Source organism: Nanorana parkeri, unplaced genomic scaffold (genome assembly GCF_000935625.1).
Source record: "Nanorana parkeri isolate BGI_ZX_2015 unplaced genomic scaffold, ASM93562v1 scaffold598, whole genome shotgun sequence".
In the NCBI taxonomy this organism is placed as follows: Eukaryota; Metazoa; Chordata; class Amphibia; order Anura; family Dicroglossidae; genus Nanorana; species Nanorana parkeri.
This window is the reverse complement of record NW_017306866.1, coordinates 763022-783656: the sequence shown is the minus strand read 5'-3', so window position 1 is coordinate 783656 and position 20635 is coordinate 763022. Positions and strand designations below refer to the sequence as shown.

At 37.9% G+C, this 20635-nt stretch overlaps 1 protein-coding gene across 1 annotated transcript; it reads right to left on the bottom strand.

Moving 5' to 3' along the window:
- Positions 1 to 7504: 7504 nt before the first annotated feature.
- LOC108792085 (putative vomeronasal receptor-like protein 4) lies at positions 7505 to 8461 on the bottom strand. The gene has a single exon (XM_018562768.1). It carries the CDS (start codon positions 8459 to 8461, stop codon positions 7505 to 7507), a length of 957 nt encoding a protein of 318 aa, XP_018418270.1.
- Positions 8462 to 20635: the final 12174 nt, after the last annotated feature.

Sequence of the window (20635 nt, the reverse complement as noted above, 5' to 3'; positions counted from 1 at the left end):
TACGGCTCAAAAAAGCCATACAGGGATGCAGTGAACAGCTGAGGAGGCATTGGCTCATTTATTTTTGGCTCAATTATGGCAGCTTAGTGAATCATCCCCATAATATACACTTTAATTTATTCTGCTATTTGGACTATAGAAAAAAAAACAGTATCTTTTTTACAAATCAATACATTTTTATTTTTTTCAAACAGTTTAAAGAACTTTTTTTTTAATCAGTGCTTCATACATTAGCCCATGTTGCCACCTTGTGGTATATTGGTAGTACTGCTTTTAGACTCAGGATATCATATTTATGATTGTTCTAACAGGGTTATTCACAAAAGGGTGAAGAGTTTGGAGAAGGCAGGAGAAGTGAACAATCTAGGACAACATAGCTGAACTGGAAAGTGAGCTAAATTGGAGAATTTTTCCAAATTAGCTATGTTGTCCTAGATTGTTCACTTCTCCTGCCTTCTCCAAACTCTTCACCCTTTTGTGAATAACCATAATGTCTTAACCTTCATTTTAAGTTTCTATTTTGTAAGAATTTCCATATTTCCATATAATTATATTCTATTAGATACTAATTATCGGTGGTGCCCCATTTATGTATATGTTTTATGTAATATGGTCTGTGCCTTTGATGATGCCTATGTTGTAAAACATATTGTATCAGAGAAGGTCTTAGCACCTTAATGTTTTAAAAAATGGCTGTGATTAAACATGGGGTTTTTTCTGCACCTTTTAAAACATGTGTTTAGATGTGTTTTTGCAAAGATTTCTAAAGGAAACCTATCTTGAAAAAATATGGAAGCTGACATTACTGACCTTTGTTTTAAAAATGCATCCATATCATTTAAGGCAATGGCCCAGGATGAGTAAGCAGATCAGGGGTACTTCACTGTGGCTTTCTAATTGTCATACTTGTTCCGGTTCAGTATTGAGACAAGCATTGAAACAAGAGTTACTAATAACAAGGTAACTAGTGTATTTACAAAGGAGGTCAATAATCGCAGGCTTTGTATTTCTCTCAGTACAGGCTTTCAAAGCAAATACAAAACACATCAAAATACCGTATTTTTCGCTCCATAAGACGCACTTTTTTCCCCCCAAAAGGAGGGGGGAAATGTGCCTGCGTCTTATGGAGCGAATCCCGAGACATGCAGTTTCGGGCGTCGGGCGAGTAGTTTTTTGTACATTTAGCTCTGCTAAAGCAGAGCTAAATGTACAGTAGGAGCCACTGCTCGTTTAATACGAGGGATCTAATGAGATCACTCGTATTAAAACCGAGCAGCGGCGATCGAGATCACCATAGAGCAGACGAAGAACGGACGTTCTTTGTCTACTCTGTGTGATCACTGAGACCGTGGTGCTGTAATCACAGCGCCACCTGTCTCAGCGGTCACTAACTGCAGCTTCTGTCACAGCTTCTGTCACAGAAGCTGTGACAGAAGCTACGGTCTGTCGCGTAGCTCCATAAGGCGCACCAGACCTCCCTGCGTCCTATGGTCCAGTGCGTCTTAAGGAACGCAAAATACGGTAAGTCCTAAGGTATGTTGAATTGAGATTAGGGCTTTAGACTTTAGACAAAAAAAAAAAAAAACTTACGTTACAGTTTATCTATGGCCCAAACTTGAAGTTTTGGATAGAGTGCACAATAATTAACTCTGTCAGTTTCGTGTTTTTTTCTGTCTTTATGACATTTCTAGTCCATGGACACAACAGGAAATGAGAGGGAGTCTCCTCAAAGTGGGAGGAAATTCCTTCAAAAGCTGGCCATATACCTATAGATTATTTGCAGATTTTCTATGGTCAGACGGAAAGAGTGCAACAGATTCCTCCATCTACGCTGAACTGTGATTCCTCCCTTAACAATGCCTACATCCAATCAGGTTGTTCAGGTATTTTGAGGGACAGCAGGGCCAACTAGCTCAATGTGCTCCCCCGCCACCGCTGGTCCCGAGCTCCGCTGTGCCTGGTGCGGGCCCAGAACCGGCATGGAGGCTCTTTGCAGGAAGATCAGAGTGAGATCAGTACACAATCTCCATCTGATCTGCTCCCAATTCTCTGATTGCAGGGGTGAGGTTTATTATATTACTTCTACACTCAGCTGTCATTTTCCAGCTACAGAAGCTGTAGAGAAGCTGGTGAAGCAAATGTCTCTAGGTGACCATAAAGTGACCATAAAGAGCACCTGTCACTGTAATTTGATATCACATAGGGGGCTTCTTAGCCACACTTGTTACATATCGCCGTCAGAGCACAAGTAATAATTTTAGGGCCATTGATTACTGCAATTTTGCAGGCACATACAATTTTAAGGTTTGACATCGTTGGTGTCCCATCTTTTATATTTTACCAAAAATGTGGGTAATAATAAATGTTTCATAACATAACATAGCAAAAGCAGCTTTTTTCCTCAAAATGTTCAGTACTTTTTTCATTATATAGTAAAAAGTAAAAACCCCCAGTAGTGATTAAATACCCCCAAAAGAAAGCTCTATTTGTCCCCAAAAATTTTATGTACATGTACATGTATTTCAGTACAGCATATTATTGAATAAATGTCAGTCAAAGTGCTGCAGTGCTTAATACTGAAAAAGGCCTGGACGGAAAGGGGGTGTAACAACCTGGTCTTCAAGTGATTAAATACAGCACCATCAGCACCCCAGTCTGATTCATTATAACTTTAGAACTTAAAAATAAAAGCTTTTTAAGGTAAGTTTGGATGTGGCACCTGATTTTTTTTATAGAGCAACAACAGGCTGGTATTGACCGGTGGGAGCAGCAGCCACATCAGCTCTAAAGGCTAAAGGAAAGTTTATTAATAAAATAAATGAAGCTTTAGCCCCCAACTTCATAGAAAATTAGCCAGTGGCACAGCAGTTTCATTATAACGTTTGCAAGACTTCTTTTTTGTGGTACCACACGGCATTCTCCTAAAAGTTTAATAAAATGTCAAAACAGAGTACACACAAACATTTCAAAACCACACCACAATCCCCAACCCCCTCCCATCCCCATATCCTCAATTATTTAGAAAATATTAAAAATGTAAACTTCAGGCATAAGTTTGGTAGAGATTGACTAGTGTCAGGACAGTACGCAAACACTTGAATAGGCAGCAAATTGAAAGAGCTCTGCAGTGTGGGCCTTTTTGTCCATATCTGCTGCCAAAACCACCATTGTGGTCTACAGCATTTGTGTGCAGTGTATCAGCCATGGTAAAATTACCAGCCATTTGGATAACCAATGCTTGAGGAAACAAATGAATCTGCACCACATGGCTTAGTGGGAGTAGCACCTCAATGACACAAGACTGCAACAAAAGGCATGCCCTCTTTATTCCTCAATGGCACATAGCAGTTATTTAGAGTGCTGCTAATGCACCATTTTCCTCCTCATGAAGGACTCATAGCAGTCACTTTATATAAATGTGCAACCAATGCACCATTTTCCTTCTCTTCCTTCTGAAAGTTACATAGCAGCCACTTTATTTTAGAGTGCAGCTAATGTGCCCATTTACTCTCCCTTCTCACATAGAAGCCATTTTTTTAGGAGGACTGAATATTTACTCTTTCTCCTCCTCCTCACCTGCTAATCTCACTAAATATAGAGGAGGGTTGGGATGCCAGTGGTGAGGTGGAGGAATGTGGTTCTGGCATTAAGGAGGAGGAATGTAGAAAAAAAAAGCCTCCTGCCCTTCTACAGGACAGGGGAAAGAGCAGGTGGCATGAAGAGGAGGGGAAGAAATTATAGGGCCATGTGGCAGGCAGCAGCAAAAATTAAGTGCATAATCCTATGACCATAGACTGCATGTCCTTCCCCAAATCTTACTTTATAAAAATGTGTTTGGATCCGTGAGTTTGGATCGCACTTTGCTGCCATAGACTTTTCAGACTGTCATTATTTTACATATACTGTCATTATTTTACATATGTTATGCACATTTTTACAAACTTAAAATATGTGCAAAATGAACTTGGCCAAGTTCTTTGCACTGCAACTCCTATCATATAATGTAGTGGAAATTTCATGTCAATTTTTCTCCTCCTTTTCCTCCTCCTGAAGGAAACAGGGTAGCAATATTTTTTGGGCCTGCTAATGCACCCTTTTCCTTCTCCTCCTCCTCCTCCTCCTCCTCAAGGGTGCATAGGAATCATTTATAGTATATTAGACCTGCTAATGCACCCTTTACCTCTGCATCCATTTATTTTTGGCCTGCTAATGTGTTTTTTTCGTCATCCTCCCCATTCTCAAGGCCACATAGCACTCATTTTTTTTTAGTCTGCTAATGCACCCTTTTATTCCTCCACCTCTTTAAGAGCACAGTGAAGCTGCTTACTCTTTTAGTACTGCTCCTGAATCATTTCCCCCCTCCTCCTCCCCTAATCTCACCCCATCCCTACCAACTAGCCATGAGAACTCAGCAAACATTTTTGTGGTTGCTATCTCTAACAAAGGTCCAAAGGAGCTGCTGTGGAAGCAAAAGACATTTTTTTTTTCTGATGGTGCAAGGTTCCCTTGTACTAGAAGCATGGCTGCAGAGGAAAAATGTATGGCCATAGGCTTCCCACCCATCTGCAAAATATGGCGAAGGGCAGGCAGCAGCAGCAAATTAATACAGAAAATAGTTCTGACAGGTGGAGGAGTGATGGGGTGCTGGCAGTGAGGAGGAGAATTACTTTTGAGGGAGCCTTCAAGTGGGATGCTTCACCCCCTTGATATAAGGGTGAAATGATGCAGGGATCTACTGTCAACATCTAAGAGGGAGCACAAAGTGCCCCACTCTAAGGCAGCATGGCAAAGAACCTCTTTGCTGCATTTCCTCATGGTGGCCTAAAGTAAGAGACAGACGTTCTGCATGCAGTAGCATTTTTTCCTAGGTTTTTATGTTTTTTTTTTTATTGTTTATGATTAATCTCAATGCCTATGTTTATTATGTATTGAGTAAAGTAATAACATATACAGCTTTTCAGTTTGGCTTCAAATGCATCCCTGGGCTCTTCTAAAAATGTGGATGGAGGGTATTAATAGCATTATGGAAAAGGTGCACTCTGACATTTCAAAGGAGTTGGAAGTCTTACTCATGGAACCCAATGAAAGAGAACAGGAAATAATAAGTAACACATACAACGGAGTTGTAAAGCAGATTTTTTATTGAAAGTATTTTCAATTTAGGATCACAAAGTTGCATTGAAATGGCAGAAGGTTTGGATTGTACCAGCCAGGCTTGTCAAACAAGCCTGGCTGTTGGGTGACTTTATTTTATTGTTTTCTCAATTGGTGATTGCTTGAGTCATATCTTTAAGCAATATATCTTTTTGTTTATTGTTTGGTTGGTTAATAATTATTTATGGTAAACCAATAAAGTGCCACAGTCATTATTTTCTACTTGTGACATGTTATATACCTGTTTAAAGAAGAACTCCAGACAGAAATATTAACCCAAGCAGTGGGACAACCAACCCAGCAGAAAGGATTAAGTGTTCGTTCTCGTCCAGAGATGAAAATAAAAAAGTTATACTCACCTGAACCTCACAGCCGGCTAGTTGTTAGACCAGTCCCTGAAGCCTAGCTCTAGCTCCACTCCAATGGTCTAAGGCCCTGCGAGTCATCACATCCTATACAGTGTATAGGACGTGACGACGCTGCCGGATATTCCATCCCTTTATTTTCATCCCTATACAAAAACAAGCACGTATCCCTTGCAGTGAGGGGGTAGATCCAATGCAAGGGTTAAGAATATTATGAGTTCCTCTTTAATGTTATGGTTGTTGATTGGTGCCAATTGCAATTCCATGAACAAAGGAGGATGGCACTTTATGGTGCCAGTTTTTTATGGGATTTCATGGGACCTTTTTCATGGGATTGCAGCAAGGGGAAATTTTCCTTTTTTCTCGCCACTCAATTTGCAGAGTCATTGTACCAGAGTGTGAAGCCTTGTGTCCCAACAATTAATACCCTTGCAGTTGCAATGGTTTCTCCTCGTGGCTGTCCATAGAGCATAAAGGAATGATCTACAATAAATACTTTTTCAAACTATGTTTACTGAAGCAAAGCAACTGAGCAAAAATTTACCAGCCCACGCTGCACAAACATAAAATTCCAGTACATTGTACTCAAGACAGTTGTCATAATTGTTACAGGTAGGATGAGTCAGTGTCAGACTTGTGGATGAGATATCTGTGGATTTGTCATATCTATAAATGTATGGAAGAAGGTGGGAGAAGGGAGGGGGGAGAATGGAGGTGGAAGGGAATAAAAGGTGTGGAATATTGAAGGGTAGGGATTTCTCCCCATGATGTCTTACTAAGATGACCCCCCTCATACCCTCAGGGGATCAGTAAGGTGAATGTAAAGTCCGTAAGCTTCTGAGAGTCCTTTTGTAAGATCCACGCAGACTATGGGGGTTATTTACTAAAGAGCCGAAGGATCCAGCCGTAGCTTCGGCTGATCCTTCGGCTCTCTTCGGCCGCCTCTGCTCTTCGGTTCAGTCGAACCAAAGGGCTGCTGTACATGCTATTCACAATAGTCCGTACAGCAGCTGAGCGGCTCAGCTGACCTTAACGCATATGCTTCGGCTCGGCTGAGCCGTAGTGGCACCCGAAGCGTGAAGAACGGTCAGCCGAAGCGAACCAATCTCCACATAAATGACAGCTGGGTGGAGCCAGCTGTCTCTGCTGTATAGCTGACTGTACAGCTGCTGTACAGAGACTACAAGAGGCTGATAGAAGGAAAACTGTAGGTAGTTACACTGCTTTCATTTAAAAATACATCTAAAGATGTACATCATTTATACATGCAGAGCTGCATTAACTTGTGTCTTTTATATGTGCCTGCAGTTCAGCTTTAATTGAAAAAAACTTTAGAGACCACATCATATATGTTTTAAATATTTTTATTGATAGATGACATTCTGCCAACAGAGGTTAGATAAGCAGCAACAATATAACTGACCAATTATACTTCCTACAATGGTAAAGAAATTAAAGTGTAAGTTACTCCAAGGTAGACAGTACTGCAACTAATTTGATGCAAATATTGTATTACAAAGGTTGCATAACATGATTATGTAGTATATAGTATGTATATGGGAAATTCATAAAAAGTGGCACATCTATGCTACACATTTACTAAGCACTCATCTGCTTTAAATAGGATCAATATATTTGATGTCCACTTACCAGGAATACATTTAAAAGATATAGGCAGACAATGATGAAAAATGATTGGATGTAATCTGTGGTATGGCCTTAACTATAGCACATGCCACACAAAGCCTCCCTACCATTGTAAGTACCCCCGGACAAAGCAAATACATATATGAGGGAAGGGCTTAATGACTGAGCTGGATATTATCATTTTAAAGGGTTTTCCAAATTTATTGAAGTAATGAGTCTTGGGGAGTTCTTACCTCTGGGTGATTAGTTAAACTTTGGGTACCTATATGAAAATGCTCCCTTTGCATAGCATTAAAGGGCAGAAGAGTTCCTCCATTTTTGACCAAGTGATGTTAATACTAATATCTCTTTCTAGCTATATAGTTTGAAATAGACTTTACCGCTTGAAGTTCAGTTTTCTTTTTTGAACATTTAAGACCCATTTGGATTTTTCTATTCGATAAAATAATTACAATGGGGCTAATAGCAGAGAAACAAGAATCAAAAAATATGCGTGCGTCAGTTAAACGGGGAGATAGTGGAAAAGTACAGAGCGTAAGTATCCAAAACAAGTTGTCTAGACCAAAACTGACAATATACATCATGACTAATGTAAAGACAGCCTTGGCGGCACGAATCTCAGCATGTTTGGTATGCAAGGTTGGAATACATTTAACTTGTTTACCATGCTGATAGAAAACATAAAGCAGATATCCACTGGATAACATCATTAGACTCAAAAAGAACAAATCACGAACAACATAAATCACTCCATTCCCTAAGTAAATTAGATAATTTGGAAAGATCACAAAGCAGAACTTGTAACTCATAATGTATCTGGAAGTAATATTCGTGATAGAGGCTGTAGAGTAGGCCAGACGGGTACTACTTATGATTAGATTAAAAGTCCATAGAAAGATTATTATTGGGAACAGAGAGTCAAGAAGCCTCTTCTTTGCATTCATCCAGCGTCGGTTTGATGGAGTAATGGAAATACACTGAAAACATCCTAGCAAGGAAGTAATGCTGACAGACATGGCTCTTCCTACACAGTAAAAGTAAAGGCTTATCTGGCAGGTTAAGTCACCAAATACCATATAGGTTCCAGTAGACTGTAGGGTAATTGGAAGCCCCCATGTCAGTATCACTAGCAAATTTGACAAAGCAAGCTTACCAAGGATAATTTCTGCTGTAGTTACTCTGCCATGGCTGTGAAACGTGTGAAAAAAAGCAAATAAAATTATGAGATTGCCAGGAATTCCTATCACATCTAATGAAATGTAACTAATTATATCAAGGACAAGCCAGGTTCCCATTATGTGTTTTACAGCAGAACTTCTTTGAAGGCCAATATCTGTAAGATAAATAATATTTCACATTACTGATGATAATAAAGTTATGTATATTTCTTTAAGTTCAGTATGTCACAAATTCCAATGGCTTTGGTCAAGAAGGCAGTAAATTGAACTCCTCCAAGGCACTGTGGGCATGTTTTGCCACATATGAATAAAAAAGAATTACAAATAGTAAACATAACTTTGCATAAGAAATTCCTCAAACCCTTTTTTTTATTAAATTGTGTTATCGAATTTCCCATTACTATCTTCTTCTTGTGGTAAAACATTCCACAGCCTGTTTGCCCATACTGTAAAAAACACCTTTCTTTATTGATGGCCTAATCTAATTTTCTTCACACACAACCAAAGTCTTCTTGTCTTTTGTATACCTTGGATATATTTACACAGATTACATATTTACATAAATGTAATACATTGTTAATAAGAGTATTTATAGTGTTATGTTGTGTTAGTAATCGTTAGCAATACCCACCTGTTATGTTAGCAATAGTTAGCAATACTTAATTAATTTAGTTGCTTGCTTTGTACCCTCTTCAAATGTACTATGTCCTGGGCATTGCTGAAAACTGTACTAAATATTCCATAAGCAACCATACACGTGATTTATACAGGAACAATACTATGCTTGCATCACACATTTTTATTTGTCATTTAATTTTTTGTGTATTTTTTCTATATAATTTTAAAATTATATTTGCTTTTGCAGATGCCACTTGGTACTGAGTAAAGTCACTTAGTTTAACATCTATTCCCAAGACTTTCACATGATCTGTTTCCCCCAAATTCCTTCAGTTTCATGTAATTTGATTATTTTAGCCTCATTTGTATACATTATGCTGTCTTGATCTCTTGAAAATATACTTATCATACATAGAATGGATAGTGTTTTTGTTATTGTATTTTTAAAATATGTTCATATTCAGAATTAACACTAATCTGGCTATTTTCTTAGAGCTTTAATTTGTGTCTGGAGTTTATTTTTAGAGCCTAGAGCCTAGAGTTTGGGGTTTCAAAATGATTGGCACCATTATATGCTAGCGTGAAATGTATGTTAACGTGTGTTGCAGTAAGAATATAAAAAGTATTAAGGCATAAAAGTATTTTATTGCACTGCAATGGCTAGATATAAATGAGCCACAAAACAAATGAAACACAAAACATTGGATTCCCACCTTTGCATTTTTACCTAATGTATATACATTAAAATAAATGTAAACACATCAAAACACATGTGTCAAGACCCACATTAACACACATCTTGATACATATCAATATGTCATGACTACGGATGGATAGATGTGTCTGAGTTTGGTTCACAGGGCAGTCATTGAACCCATTGTAAGGTTCCAAAATTGCAAAATTAGGTTTGATGCCTTATAAATTCTATGGGAGGCAAAATCAATTCAGGACATTTTCAAGGCAAATAGGCAATGGATTGTCAATTTGGAGATGGGCACCGCCATGGGGGAGATGTACTAGTGCAAAAAATATAAAAAACACTGTGAAGCCAGGAGAGGGTTCTTCTTTTATTGTGACTTCAAGAGGGACTTTTAGCAATATGTGGCATTACAGAGTGTTATGTCAGTACGTCAGTGACATATTATGGCATCACATATTTTGCCTGTGTAATTGATTTTTTTAGTTTTACATTATTGCTTGGCAGAAATACAGCAGCAGCCCAATAAAATTCATTACAACTTGCAAAAAGGCTTTATTATGTAGTTTTGGTTGCAACACCTGATTTATTATCCAGCAGTAATAGGCCTGCAGTGACCAGTGGAAGTAGCAGCCACAACACATCTAAAAGCTATAGGAAAGTGTACTCTTAAAAATATAAAGCTAAAGCCTTAAACATCATATCAATTGGCCAGTGGCAAAACAGTTTCATAGTATAGTTAGTGAGTTAAGTGTATTACTTCAGAGACAATAGCAAGTAATATTGCACAGTTACTGCACAGTATGTAAGAAGCTTGAGAGAATATTATTTCAAAGACAAGAGCCACAAATATTGTACATTTGTTGGAGAGTATGTAAGCAGCTTAGACCACAAAGTAAAAGGCGAGGCAGTTTTTTCATGAAATAAAAATGGAGCATATTATTTCAGAGGTAATGGCCACAAACATTGTATAGTAGTTGCACAGTAAGTAACTAGCTTGATAAGGCTGCAATGTAAAGGTTCCCATACACTGTACAATTATCGTACAATAATCGCGGGAAATCCCGCGATCGTACAATAATCGCAATGTGTATGGAAGCGTGCAACCGTTTCTTCTGTACAGTCGCACGTCTTCCATCAAACAAGCAGGCTGTAAAATCCGTCCAAGAATCGTACGATTCTCGGCGGGTTAGTGGCCTGCTTATTCGACAACTGCCGAACGGGCCAGTGCCCGTTCAGCATTGCAGTCATCGGAAGCTCACCCCTCAGTACGCAAGTACGATCTGCCTGTCCAAGATGGACAGATCGTACGTTTTTTAAATTACTTTACAACCCTCACAAGACAAAAGGCTTGCGAGGGTTGTAAAGTGTATGGCCACCTTAAGAGGGACAGATGAAGCAGTTTTTATCCTGAAATACAAATTAGAGTGTATATTTCCAGAGACAATACCCACACATATTTTTTGAGTGCAGAACATTGGAATAGAATACAAACTAGGAGAAACAGATAATATTTTAACCTTCGGAAAACATAAGAAATTTGCAGTTGAAGCCTAGCTGTGACAACATTATGTGTGGAACCTTTATAGTGTCTGAGCACTGGAATAGGCTGCAAACGTTGAGGCACAATGCAGGATTTACCCTGCAGCAACTGTTACACATTTTGCAGCTTGGAAAACAATATGGGAGGCACCTTTACAATGCCGGAGCTTCAGAATAGGGCAGCAGAGTCTGCAGGAGCTGGTAATAGCTGCAGGCCAACAGCGGCTGTAGCAGCTGGTAATACTGGCAGGCCAGGAGAGGTGGTAGGAGCTGGTACAACACTTTAAAAGGCCAGGAAGTTAATTTTTGGTAATTGGTTGTTATAGCAGTGAACAGGCACATTGTTTCACCATTTTTTCATATCAATTGTTTGTACAATTACTAACAACACTAAACAATAAAATAAAAAATAAAACTGGTGGGCAATCTGCTGCTCTCCTCAAAAGTCCAGACATAGATGACACTCCTGTGACTGGAAAATGTAGGGTCCTACTTGTTATAAAAGGCAGCACTTCTCATTAGCATGTGAAAAGTTGTGATAATAATAGACATGTGCATTCAGATTTGGCCAGACCTGCAAATAAACGAAATTCAGTTGATTCGTTTCATCTGAATCCGAAATAACACATGCCCAAATATACGAAAACTATATTTGGGCATACATAAATTTGTTTTCAGATGGCATGCCCGTCGCCATATTGGAGGCAGAGCCCCTGACATCTAATGATGGTTACATCACACACTAAACGAGTGGTGGCCATGCGTGCTGCCATCTTGGAGTATATTTTGGTGTATACCAAGGTACACTCCAAGATGAAAGTGCGCATGAGAAGAACGTGCTGCCGGCCAACATGGCCACCGCTCATTTTGCAGTTTCAGTGTGCGGTTTCGGATTCGGAGGCTCATTGCCTCTGAATCCAAAGCATAAAAATGTGTTTCCTTTGACGAAACGAATGAAAAGCATTATAGCATATTAAAAGTAAATTCACTTCAATTATGCAATCACGCACAAAGGTATTTCTATTTTTAATTCCTCTGCATATTGGATATTTAAACTGAACACAGGATTACATGGCTACCTCATAAATTATTCTTTTTAATAGATATTTTTTAAAGACTGATATCTAACATACATTTACATGCATCATTTTTGTGGAGTTTACTAATAAAAGACAAAAAACTCCACCAAATTAAATAGAAACGCGTTCTGTATATATTGAAGAAAGCATTAAATATAAGCACATTTTGTATATATTAAGTAAAGCAGTATGTGCACATTAAAAAATTACAGAAGCACATTTTGTATATTTTGAAGAAAGCACTTTGTGAACATTAAGAAATATATCTTTCAGTGCACATTAAACTATCTACCTTACATATATAACATATTTGAGTACAGTCATTTATTTTCTCTCAGGAAATATGAACCATTTCATTCTAGTGTACTCACTTTCTATGCTTTAAAGTAAACCATTTTCAGAGAATGGAGTGCTGCCTTATTGCACGTTAACCATTTGCCATCTTTCCTCTATCTAAAATTAAAAATAAAAAGTTTGCTTTAGATACAATATAAGGCTTGAAGAGTGCAAAACATTCAACAAACTACATTGGGATGGAAATAAGGAACTGTTTGTAAATGAAATCATTGTTTATAGTTTATTTCATGAATCAGGTAAAGATACTAAAACACTATCCTGTTGTTCTGTTGATTTACTTAAAAAATATGAACTAAGCAGCTACTGCACTAAAAATAAAAAAAGAAGCAAACTTGTTATCATAACTGGTCCATGATGCACATACTGTTCTGATGAACCTTTACTATGCAAAATATGGGGGTTGCTTTTCCTGAACTTCTTCCGCAAGTGCTAATTGTCTGTCAGTCACTGACCTGGAGCAAGTATGCAGCAAGCAAATTTAGAGCACACTCTAAACTTTTGATCTGCATGATTGTCCTCTCCTAGTAAGTTAGAAAGTATTAAAACTATTAAAGCTATTCCTAACTGTTAGATGACAGCTAGGAAACAAACTTTTTATGAACGAGAAGTCAGTAGTGGCACCCCCCACGTTTCTCTATGCACAGGATTCTTTAAAGTGGATCTCTGATTAAAAACAGACACACTTCACGTGAAGTAGCAGCATATATGTCAGTATTACCAAATAACATTTTTTGGAGTAAAAAGGTATATTTGTCTTGCTATGTATTAGAAAATGCTATCTTTACCAGGGCTTTAATGTATATGAAATAACTCAAACCAGCATTTATTAATGACTACCAGATGAACTCTGGTTGCCTGACATAATTAAAAAATGCAGGGTGTCTATTGTTGTTAATAGGAAAGAACTTATCAGTGAGATAAGAGGGTCAGCAGAAAGCAGACATACCTATTTAATACGCAATTAATTATGATTAAATAATTATAACCTATACAAAAAAAGTTTTTATGTCATTACACTTTGATCAAATTATTTACATGGTGTTTATCTTACGTGTACTGTATATCAATATCTAAAAACTATTTTTTTAAAAACTGCTTAAGGCCCTTTTTAGTGCATTACAAAGTTACCACAGGTATTTAGCGGTGGTTACAGCACAATCCTTGTTGTATTTTTCTAAACACAGATATCCCTCATTAGGTATAAAGCACCATATTGCATGAAGCACGTAACATCCATTGTAAAAGCAATACTAAACACTGTTGCCTCTTACCTTTAGAAATGGGAGTAGCTTCTGTGCATTGTTCAGAATACGTTAGAGTTTTATAGTACTGCCCTCATCCACTTGGGACGCACATTGTTATGGGTGATGAGATGTAATAATGCTTAAGATATTACAACAGACATATCTCACTGAATCATCAAAATGTCATCTATTGCTAAAATGTGCTATACATTTCTAGCTTATTACAAACATTTTAATTTAGAGTTCCGTCCTGTCAGCTTTGTCAGCCAGCGCCATCTTGGCTGCAGTACTCTCTCCCTCCATCTGATCTGACAGAGATCGCCGAGCCGCCTGAGAACGGGAGACGAATTTGTCCATGGCAGGCAGCGCTGGTGAGTGATCCGGTCGGCAGTAAGGAATCATGTGAAAGGGGGGTTAAGAGGCTTTTTCTGTTGTGTGGCGGGACGGAATGAACGAGGATGCTGTTAACTCATCAGGCGCCGGAACCGGAAGTCAATTTAGAGTTTTATATATTTAATGGGACATATGCTGGGCTTAGTTTACAAAGATGATTTTAACCATTTGAGTCACCAGAGCGTTTTTTTATTTTCATTTTGTTGATGTCTCAGCTCCACACCTTGTATTATACATGGAGTTGCAGGCGGTACTATATAATAAATAAAATGACACAGACACCGAAATATTTGGAAACAAAATGGCCGCAGCACTTTTATTGGTTTAATAAAAACATTTTAAACTGAATATAATCAAACTGTTACAGCTTAAACCATCAAACCAACCGCAGATTGCTCAGTCATAAAACTCAAGCAATAAATCAACCATTATAAACCAGACTTAAAGTCCCCCTCCATTATATGAGGTGACACTACCACATAAAAGCCAGCAACAAATTTATAATTTCACATTGCTAATATTTAACACATTATAAAATGCTGTGATGAAAATCCAGCCGAATGCCTCTTTCCCTTGCGTGCTCTTTTTCATAGGCAGCTGCCAGAAACTTCTAGAATGGCACGAAACTTCTAGAACGCGTTATGGTAGTGGACGTTAAGCTGACTAACCACCTGCATGTCAGGCACTAGACTTCCCGGTTTGTGATACCATACAGCGGGTTTCTATGACTATACTTCCAACCAACTCAAAACCTTTCGAATTACTCTGCATACAAAGGAAGCCTTCCAAGAGCTTGAATCCTTCAAACAAAGAGTATTGAACCCTGTACAGAGGATCATCTGAAGCAACAGGCAGTGATTAAACCCATACCATTTGAGATAAATCGTCCGGAAGCAATTCAGCACCCGTGAGTACTACTGTTCGAGACTTTACACACTGTTTGGTTGAATCTCTCTTCCATGTGTGACAAGCACTCCGGGTGAAATTACTTAATTGAATTTAACAGGACTCGTTCGTGTATTCAACATTAGTCTCTGACTAAGCTATTTATCTCAGGGTCTGACTGTTCCAGTTACTATTGTAACTGATTAATAGTTACACCATTCCTCTCAGGGATTACAATCCTTTTCAGCTTTTTTGGAATGACCGAAATACTATAAAGGAGTATCCAAGGCTAAACAGTTACGTTGAATCTAATTTTTGAGCTACATATTGTTTTCCATTTTTTCAGCGCTGTTTCCTCAATGAACTTGAGTTTAACCGGTATCATTTACAAATGCTGATCAGCCTGTCCTAGAGTGTATGTTTTTTGGTATGTAAGTGTGGGGTGTTGCAACAACCTTTTTTAGTGAGCAATAAGTACTGGCTAAATGGTGTGTATATAATGACCAAGATTTTTAATCAAAAAAAAATTAATACTATTTTGTACAACATTTTGACTCTCCAACCCTCATTAATACTGTAGTTCGATTTGATCCCTATTCGATCATTTCACAATCTTTTGTCTTAAAGGGGAATACACTTTCCAGAGCCCTGGAATCTTCTAGAAACGGCACGAGCCAGGGATTTTGCCGCCCAAACTGCAAGGTGAGTTTTTCTTAAAGGGGAATACGCTTTTAATTTGTAATAAAATGTATTTATTTTTTAAAAATTTTGTATTCTTTTTTATTTTAATTAATAGACAAAAGGTTACCAAAACATGTTTACCACACATTAAAAACTAAGACCGCCGCAATCCCATGAAAGTGGGAACCCAAATAAATTGGGTCCCACTAAGTAGAGAGAACGTAACTTGTTAAACATTACAATTTGGATACATATATTTTTATTTCCTTGGTTTTTATTGTACAAAATTAGAATGAAATTTTCCTCTAACTTTTTCCCCAACTCAACTATTACGTAATTTGCATACCCCATAAATATATCTCCTTATATATTCACTGATAAAATATATACTTGTGTGATAGTTATGTAACGTAGTGGTAGCGTAAATATTGGAGTTAGGATACTGTATGGGTTCTACTTTAGAAGAGCTTTAATCCCTTTTCAAAGCTACATTGCGACACATGTAGGGTTGAAAAAACAGGTGCATCTACTTACATGAGCTTTTGATGCTTGCACAGTGAACACAAAAGTTGTGCAGATCATCCAATGTAATTTTTGCGACCTGGGGATTAATCTGGGGAGGGGATATGTACACTGTATAATTATTTAGTTTTCTTTTTTACGTTTTTTTTTAATAACACCCAGTGGAGTGGAGACCCACCATGCAGCTGCAGCAGATCACTTCTAATAGTAATTTGTTTCTGGCTGCAATTAGCCAGGTATACATGACTATAGCAGTAGTCTGTTGCTGCATGGAGGCTCTGAACAGATCTGTAACAGATCTGTAACAGCTCTGTTCTGGCCTCCATACTCAGAGGAAATGCCGTGATGTCATTCTTGATGTCACTACACTCCCAATATATAGATAACTCTACAATAAACAAACATATATCTACAATTTTTGATTTCGTAGCAATTCTCAAAATTTCTAAATGTAACATTTGTGACACTGGCATTTTTTGTCTCTTTATGAAACTAACAGGTATATAAATGCACATATTAGCTTATCTCCTAAACCAAATGGAATTAGGGATCAGTGAAAACCCAAAGTGCATCATTCCCCAGTAAATTGTCTAATCTGCTTTCATCATTTGCTTTGTCCGATGCAAATATATTCCCCACCATCAAGTGACAACTGACATAGACCACATCCAGTGGTAGCACTTCCCATATGACAGCCACTGTCAGCCCAGTTCTATTTTGGAAGTAGTTGGAAAAACCTGTATTGGCCATATAGTGGCATTATACCAATGTATTGCTGTATGAGCAACCTGCTTGTATCTTTAATTTGTGATTTAGGAATTAACCATAAAAAATGTTAGGCAAGATGTCCAAGATGTAAAGTTAGTGGCAGAAAAATACCATATCTTTTTTGTCTAGTTTAACAGTAAATCTGTATTGATTAAAAGCTTTATGTAAAAAGTAAATGCAGTTGGAAATTAAATGGACATCAGATAATGTAATAAACTCACCTGGGCGCAATCCCAGATTGGAGTCCAACACCGCCCACTCCATGGTGTCACTCCGCTCCTCCTCCCTCCAGCCGGCTGTGAGATTAACCTCCCTGGCGGTATGATTATTCAGGATTTTAGGTACCAAAAGCGGTACATTGTTTTTCAAGCAAATATGTTGTTTTACATTGTACGCCTGTAGTTCTTAGTAAATCCTAGGAGCTCAGTGATGTGCGAACTTGGTACTTTATTTACTGTGGTACGGATCAGGCAACGCCCCCAGAATTCCCATTTACTGGACCATTTTTTAAAATTATTTTATTATAATTTTTTATAATTATTTATTATATTATATTTTCTTATAATTGTGAAAAAGTGTCAGGCAGGGCACTGGACAAAGCTCTAGGGACAAAATTGAAGTGAAATAGTTTGATACATAAGTGTAATCATAGCAGATTACATTGTATTGTGTGTATTCTGTGTACATTACAACTTTTCACTTTTGAATTTCCCGCCGGCTGTGACGCCCGAAAACGAAACTAAAAGTCAGATGCCGGCTTTTAGTTTCATTTTCGGGCCGCGTACAGCAGAGGACGCCGCGGGCTCGCAGGGACAAGGTGAGTGTCACTTTTCTCTGCAACCCCGAGTCTGGCTCGGGGTTACCGCTCCTAGCATGGAAAATTCACCCCGAGCTAGACTCGGGAATACCACCAGGGAGGTTAAAGCTGCAAAATTTGAAATGCTCAGTGACCTAGTATTGTGGCACAGTCCATGAACCCATCACACTCAAAACCACTGTTCCTTATAAAAGATGGGTGCTGCGGCAGTCGACGGATGGCAACCGTCTATAATCACAGGATAACATAGACACCGGCACTCCAAGTAATGAATCAATGGCGTCTGTTTATTGTCGCATGAAACATAGCACAATGCATCAAAAAGCAACCCTATAACATTGTGACAGACACTGAGCATTTCCCCAGCTCTGCTATACCGCTCTTCAATCCTGAGTTTCTTCCTCTGGACCTAGCGCATTGGCATCCACTGTAAGGGCTATACACCCTCGCCATTCTGAATCTTCAATCACCTTTACCTTCTCCATTCTGGACTAACAGTTTCAGCAAGACATCTAACCTTGCCATCCTGGTGTACGAATACATAACTCTTTAACCTGTCACCATCCATGGTTATGCAGCACTCCCACTTCCACTCAGCAGGTCAAGGATTCCGCTGACCACTTAAAGGCACAGTATGCTCCCATACAACCCCTGCAATACAAGCCTCCTGCTCTTTCTTTGCTTCCCTTGCATCACCACAAGGACTCATAGGGGACAATATACTGTGAGCCTCCCCTGACATCTCCTCCAGCAACCAACACAGCTAACCTTAAGTATACAGGAAGGCATTTGTCTCATTCTGATATTTCATCTCATTGCTGTGATCCTATTAGACATGTGCGATTCGTTTCGGAAAAATTAGTTTTTCGGACGAATTTTTGTTATTTGGAGATTCGGATGTATCTGAATTTCCGAACAGAAACGACGAATGAAAACAAATCCGAATTTCCGAAAACGAAATTTTGGACGAAATTCGTTAGTGGTAGTCTGTACAAAATGTAGTTTGTGGACAAATTTTCGTTGCAGCAAAGCGACATTAAAAATAATTAAAAAATGTAATTTCACTCTGCTGCAACGAAACAAATACGAAACAATACTTCGTACAGACTACCACTAACTAATTTAATCCGAATCCCGAAACAAATTGACTTTCAGACCCGAATCCCGAAAAACAAAATAATTCAAAATCTGAATCAAAACGAAACTAATGTTTTGCCAGTGCACATGTCTAGATCCTATTGATAAGACCAATCCCGATAGAGAGTGGGTTAACCTGGTGAAATAATGTTTAGTGTGATGGACTTATAATTCTTAAAGTGGACTGTTGTAATATTTCTGGAGATTATAACTAGTCTTATATGAAGTAATAGAAGAATTTAAACCTGCTTTTGGGACTGTTTTTACATAAAGATTCTAAACCCTATTGTACTTTGAACACTCACTATAACCCCTTGCTCCCAGGTTAGGCCATTTGCAGCCAGAGCCACAGCTATGATCCACCTGAGATTAATTATTTTAGCAGAAAGTGCTACTGTGACAGATAAGCACAGAACCCAAGATCCTCTAGTTTAATGATCACTCTGATTAGTATTAACAGATAGCATTCAATGTAAGTTGTGTCTGAATTAGAATCCTTAAAATTGCTATGGCAGTAGTCTATTGTTTTTCTAATAGTGCAGTAATTAAAAGCTTGTACTGACCATTCAGATATGTTGGCACCTGCTACCTAAATAGAGATAAATACTGTACATAAGTTATTGTGTTTTAGCTGGAGGTGGAGAATTGTCTCTTGCTTTGCTGTTGGTCAGCAGACCATTTGCTTGCACTAGATCGACTAGTGAAAACTACCCAATTTATATTCATCTTCAAATCACGAGTTTGAATGAAAATTAAAACTTTGCTTGTTTGCCACAATTCCCAGATTTGCTAAGCAAACTTGCTAAAACACTTTCATTAGTTAAATAGTTTACAAACTTCATCCATGCACAGAAAAATATTTTAATCACAATGGGCGCAGGAAAATTAATCTTGCTTTCAAAAATGGTGCTTCAAATTTTAGATGCACACTTGTTCCTTTATTTCTTGAACACATATACTGATTATAGTCAGTCAAAACAAAGCAAAATATTAATAAAAAACTATCTTACCATCCACATTTGTAATAGTCCAGGAGTTATCCAAGGTAAGGTATGAAATTAAATCTGCTTTGTGCCTGTTTATGAATAGGGTAGATCAGATTACTACCCATTTAAGATTGCTGGCATAAATTATACGGCATGGGGTTTAGATATTTGAGACAGCCAGTATAAATTGAATGCAATAGTTTTAAAATAGAATAGATAATCCATTAAAACATGAAAAAGTACAACTTATTCCTCTTTAAATCTAAACTCCAGAAAGCATAAAGATAATCCAGTTATACAGTATAATTATTTCAAAAATAATTTTCTCAGAAACTGTATTCTTGCTGTTGATATGTTATAAGTCAAAATGGCATCTTCAAAAACAATATTTTTAGTTTTGGATTGGAACTTTCTAATTATCATCTAAACCCCAAGCGATGTGGACACTGTGTTCTTATTGTGTTAAAAGATTGTGGTTACAATAAAAGTAACTCTTCCATTCAAAATTAGTTTAAGAAAGTATGGGATAAGGAAAAGAGCTTTAAAAAAAAATAAAAATAAAAAT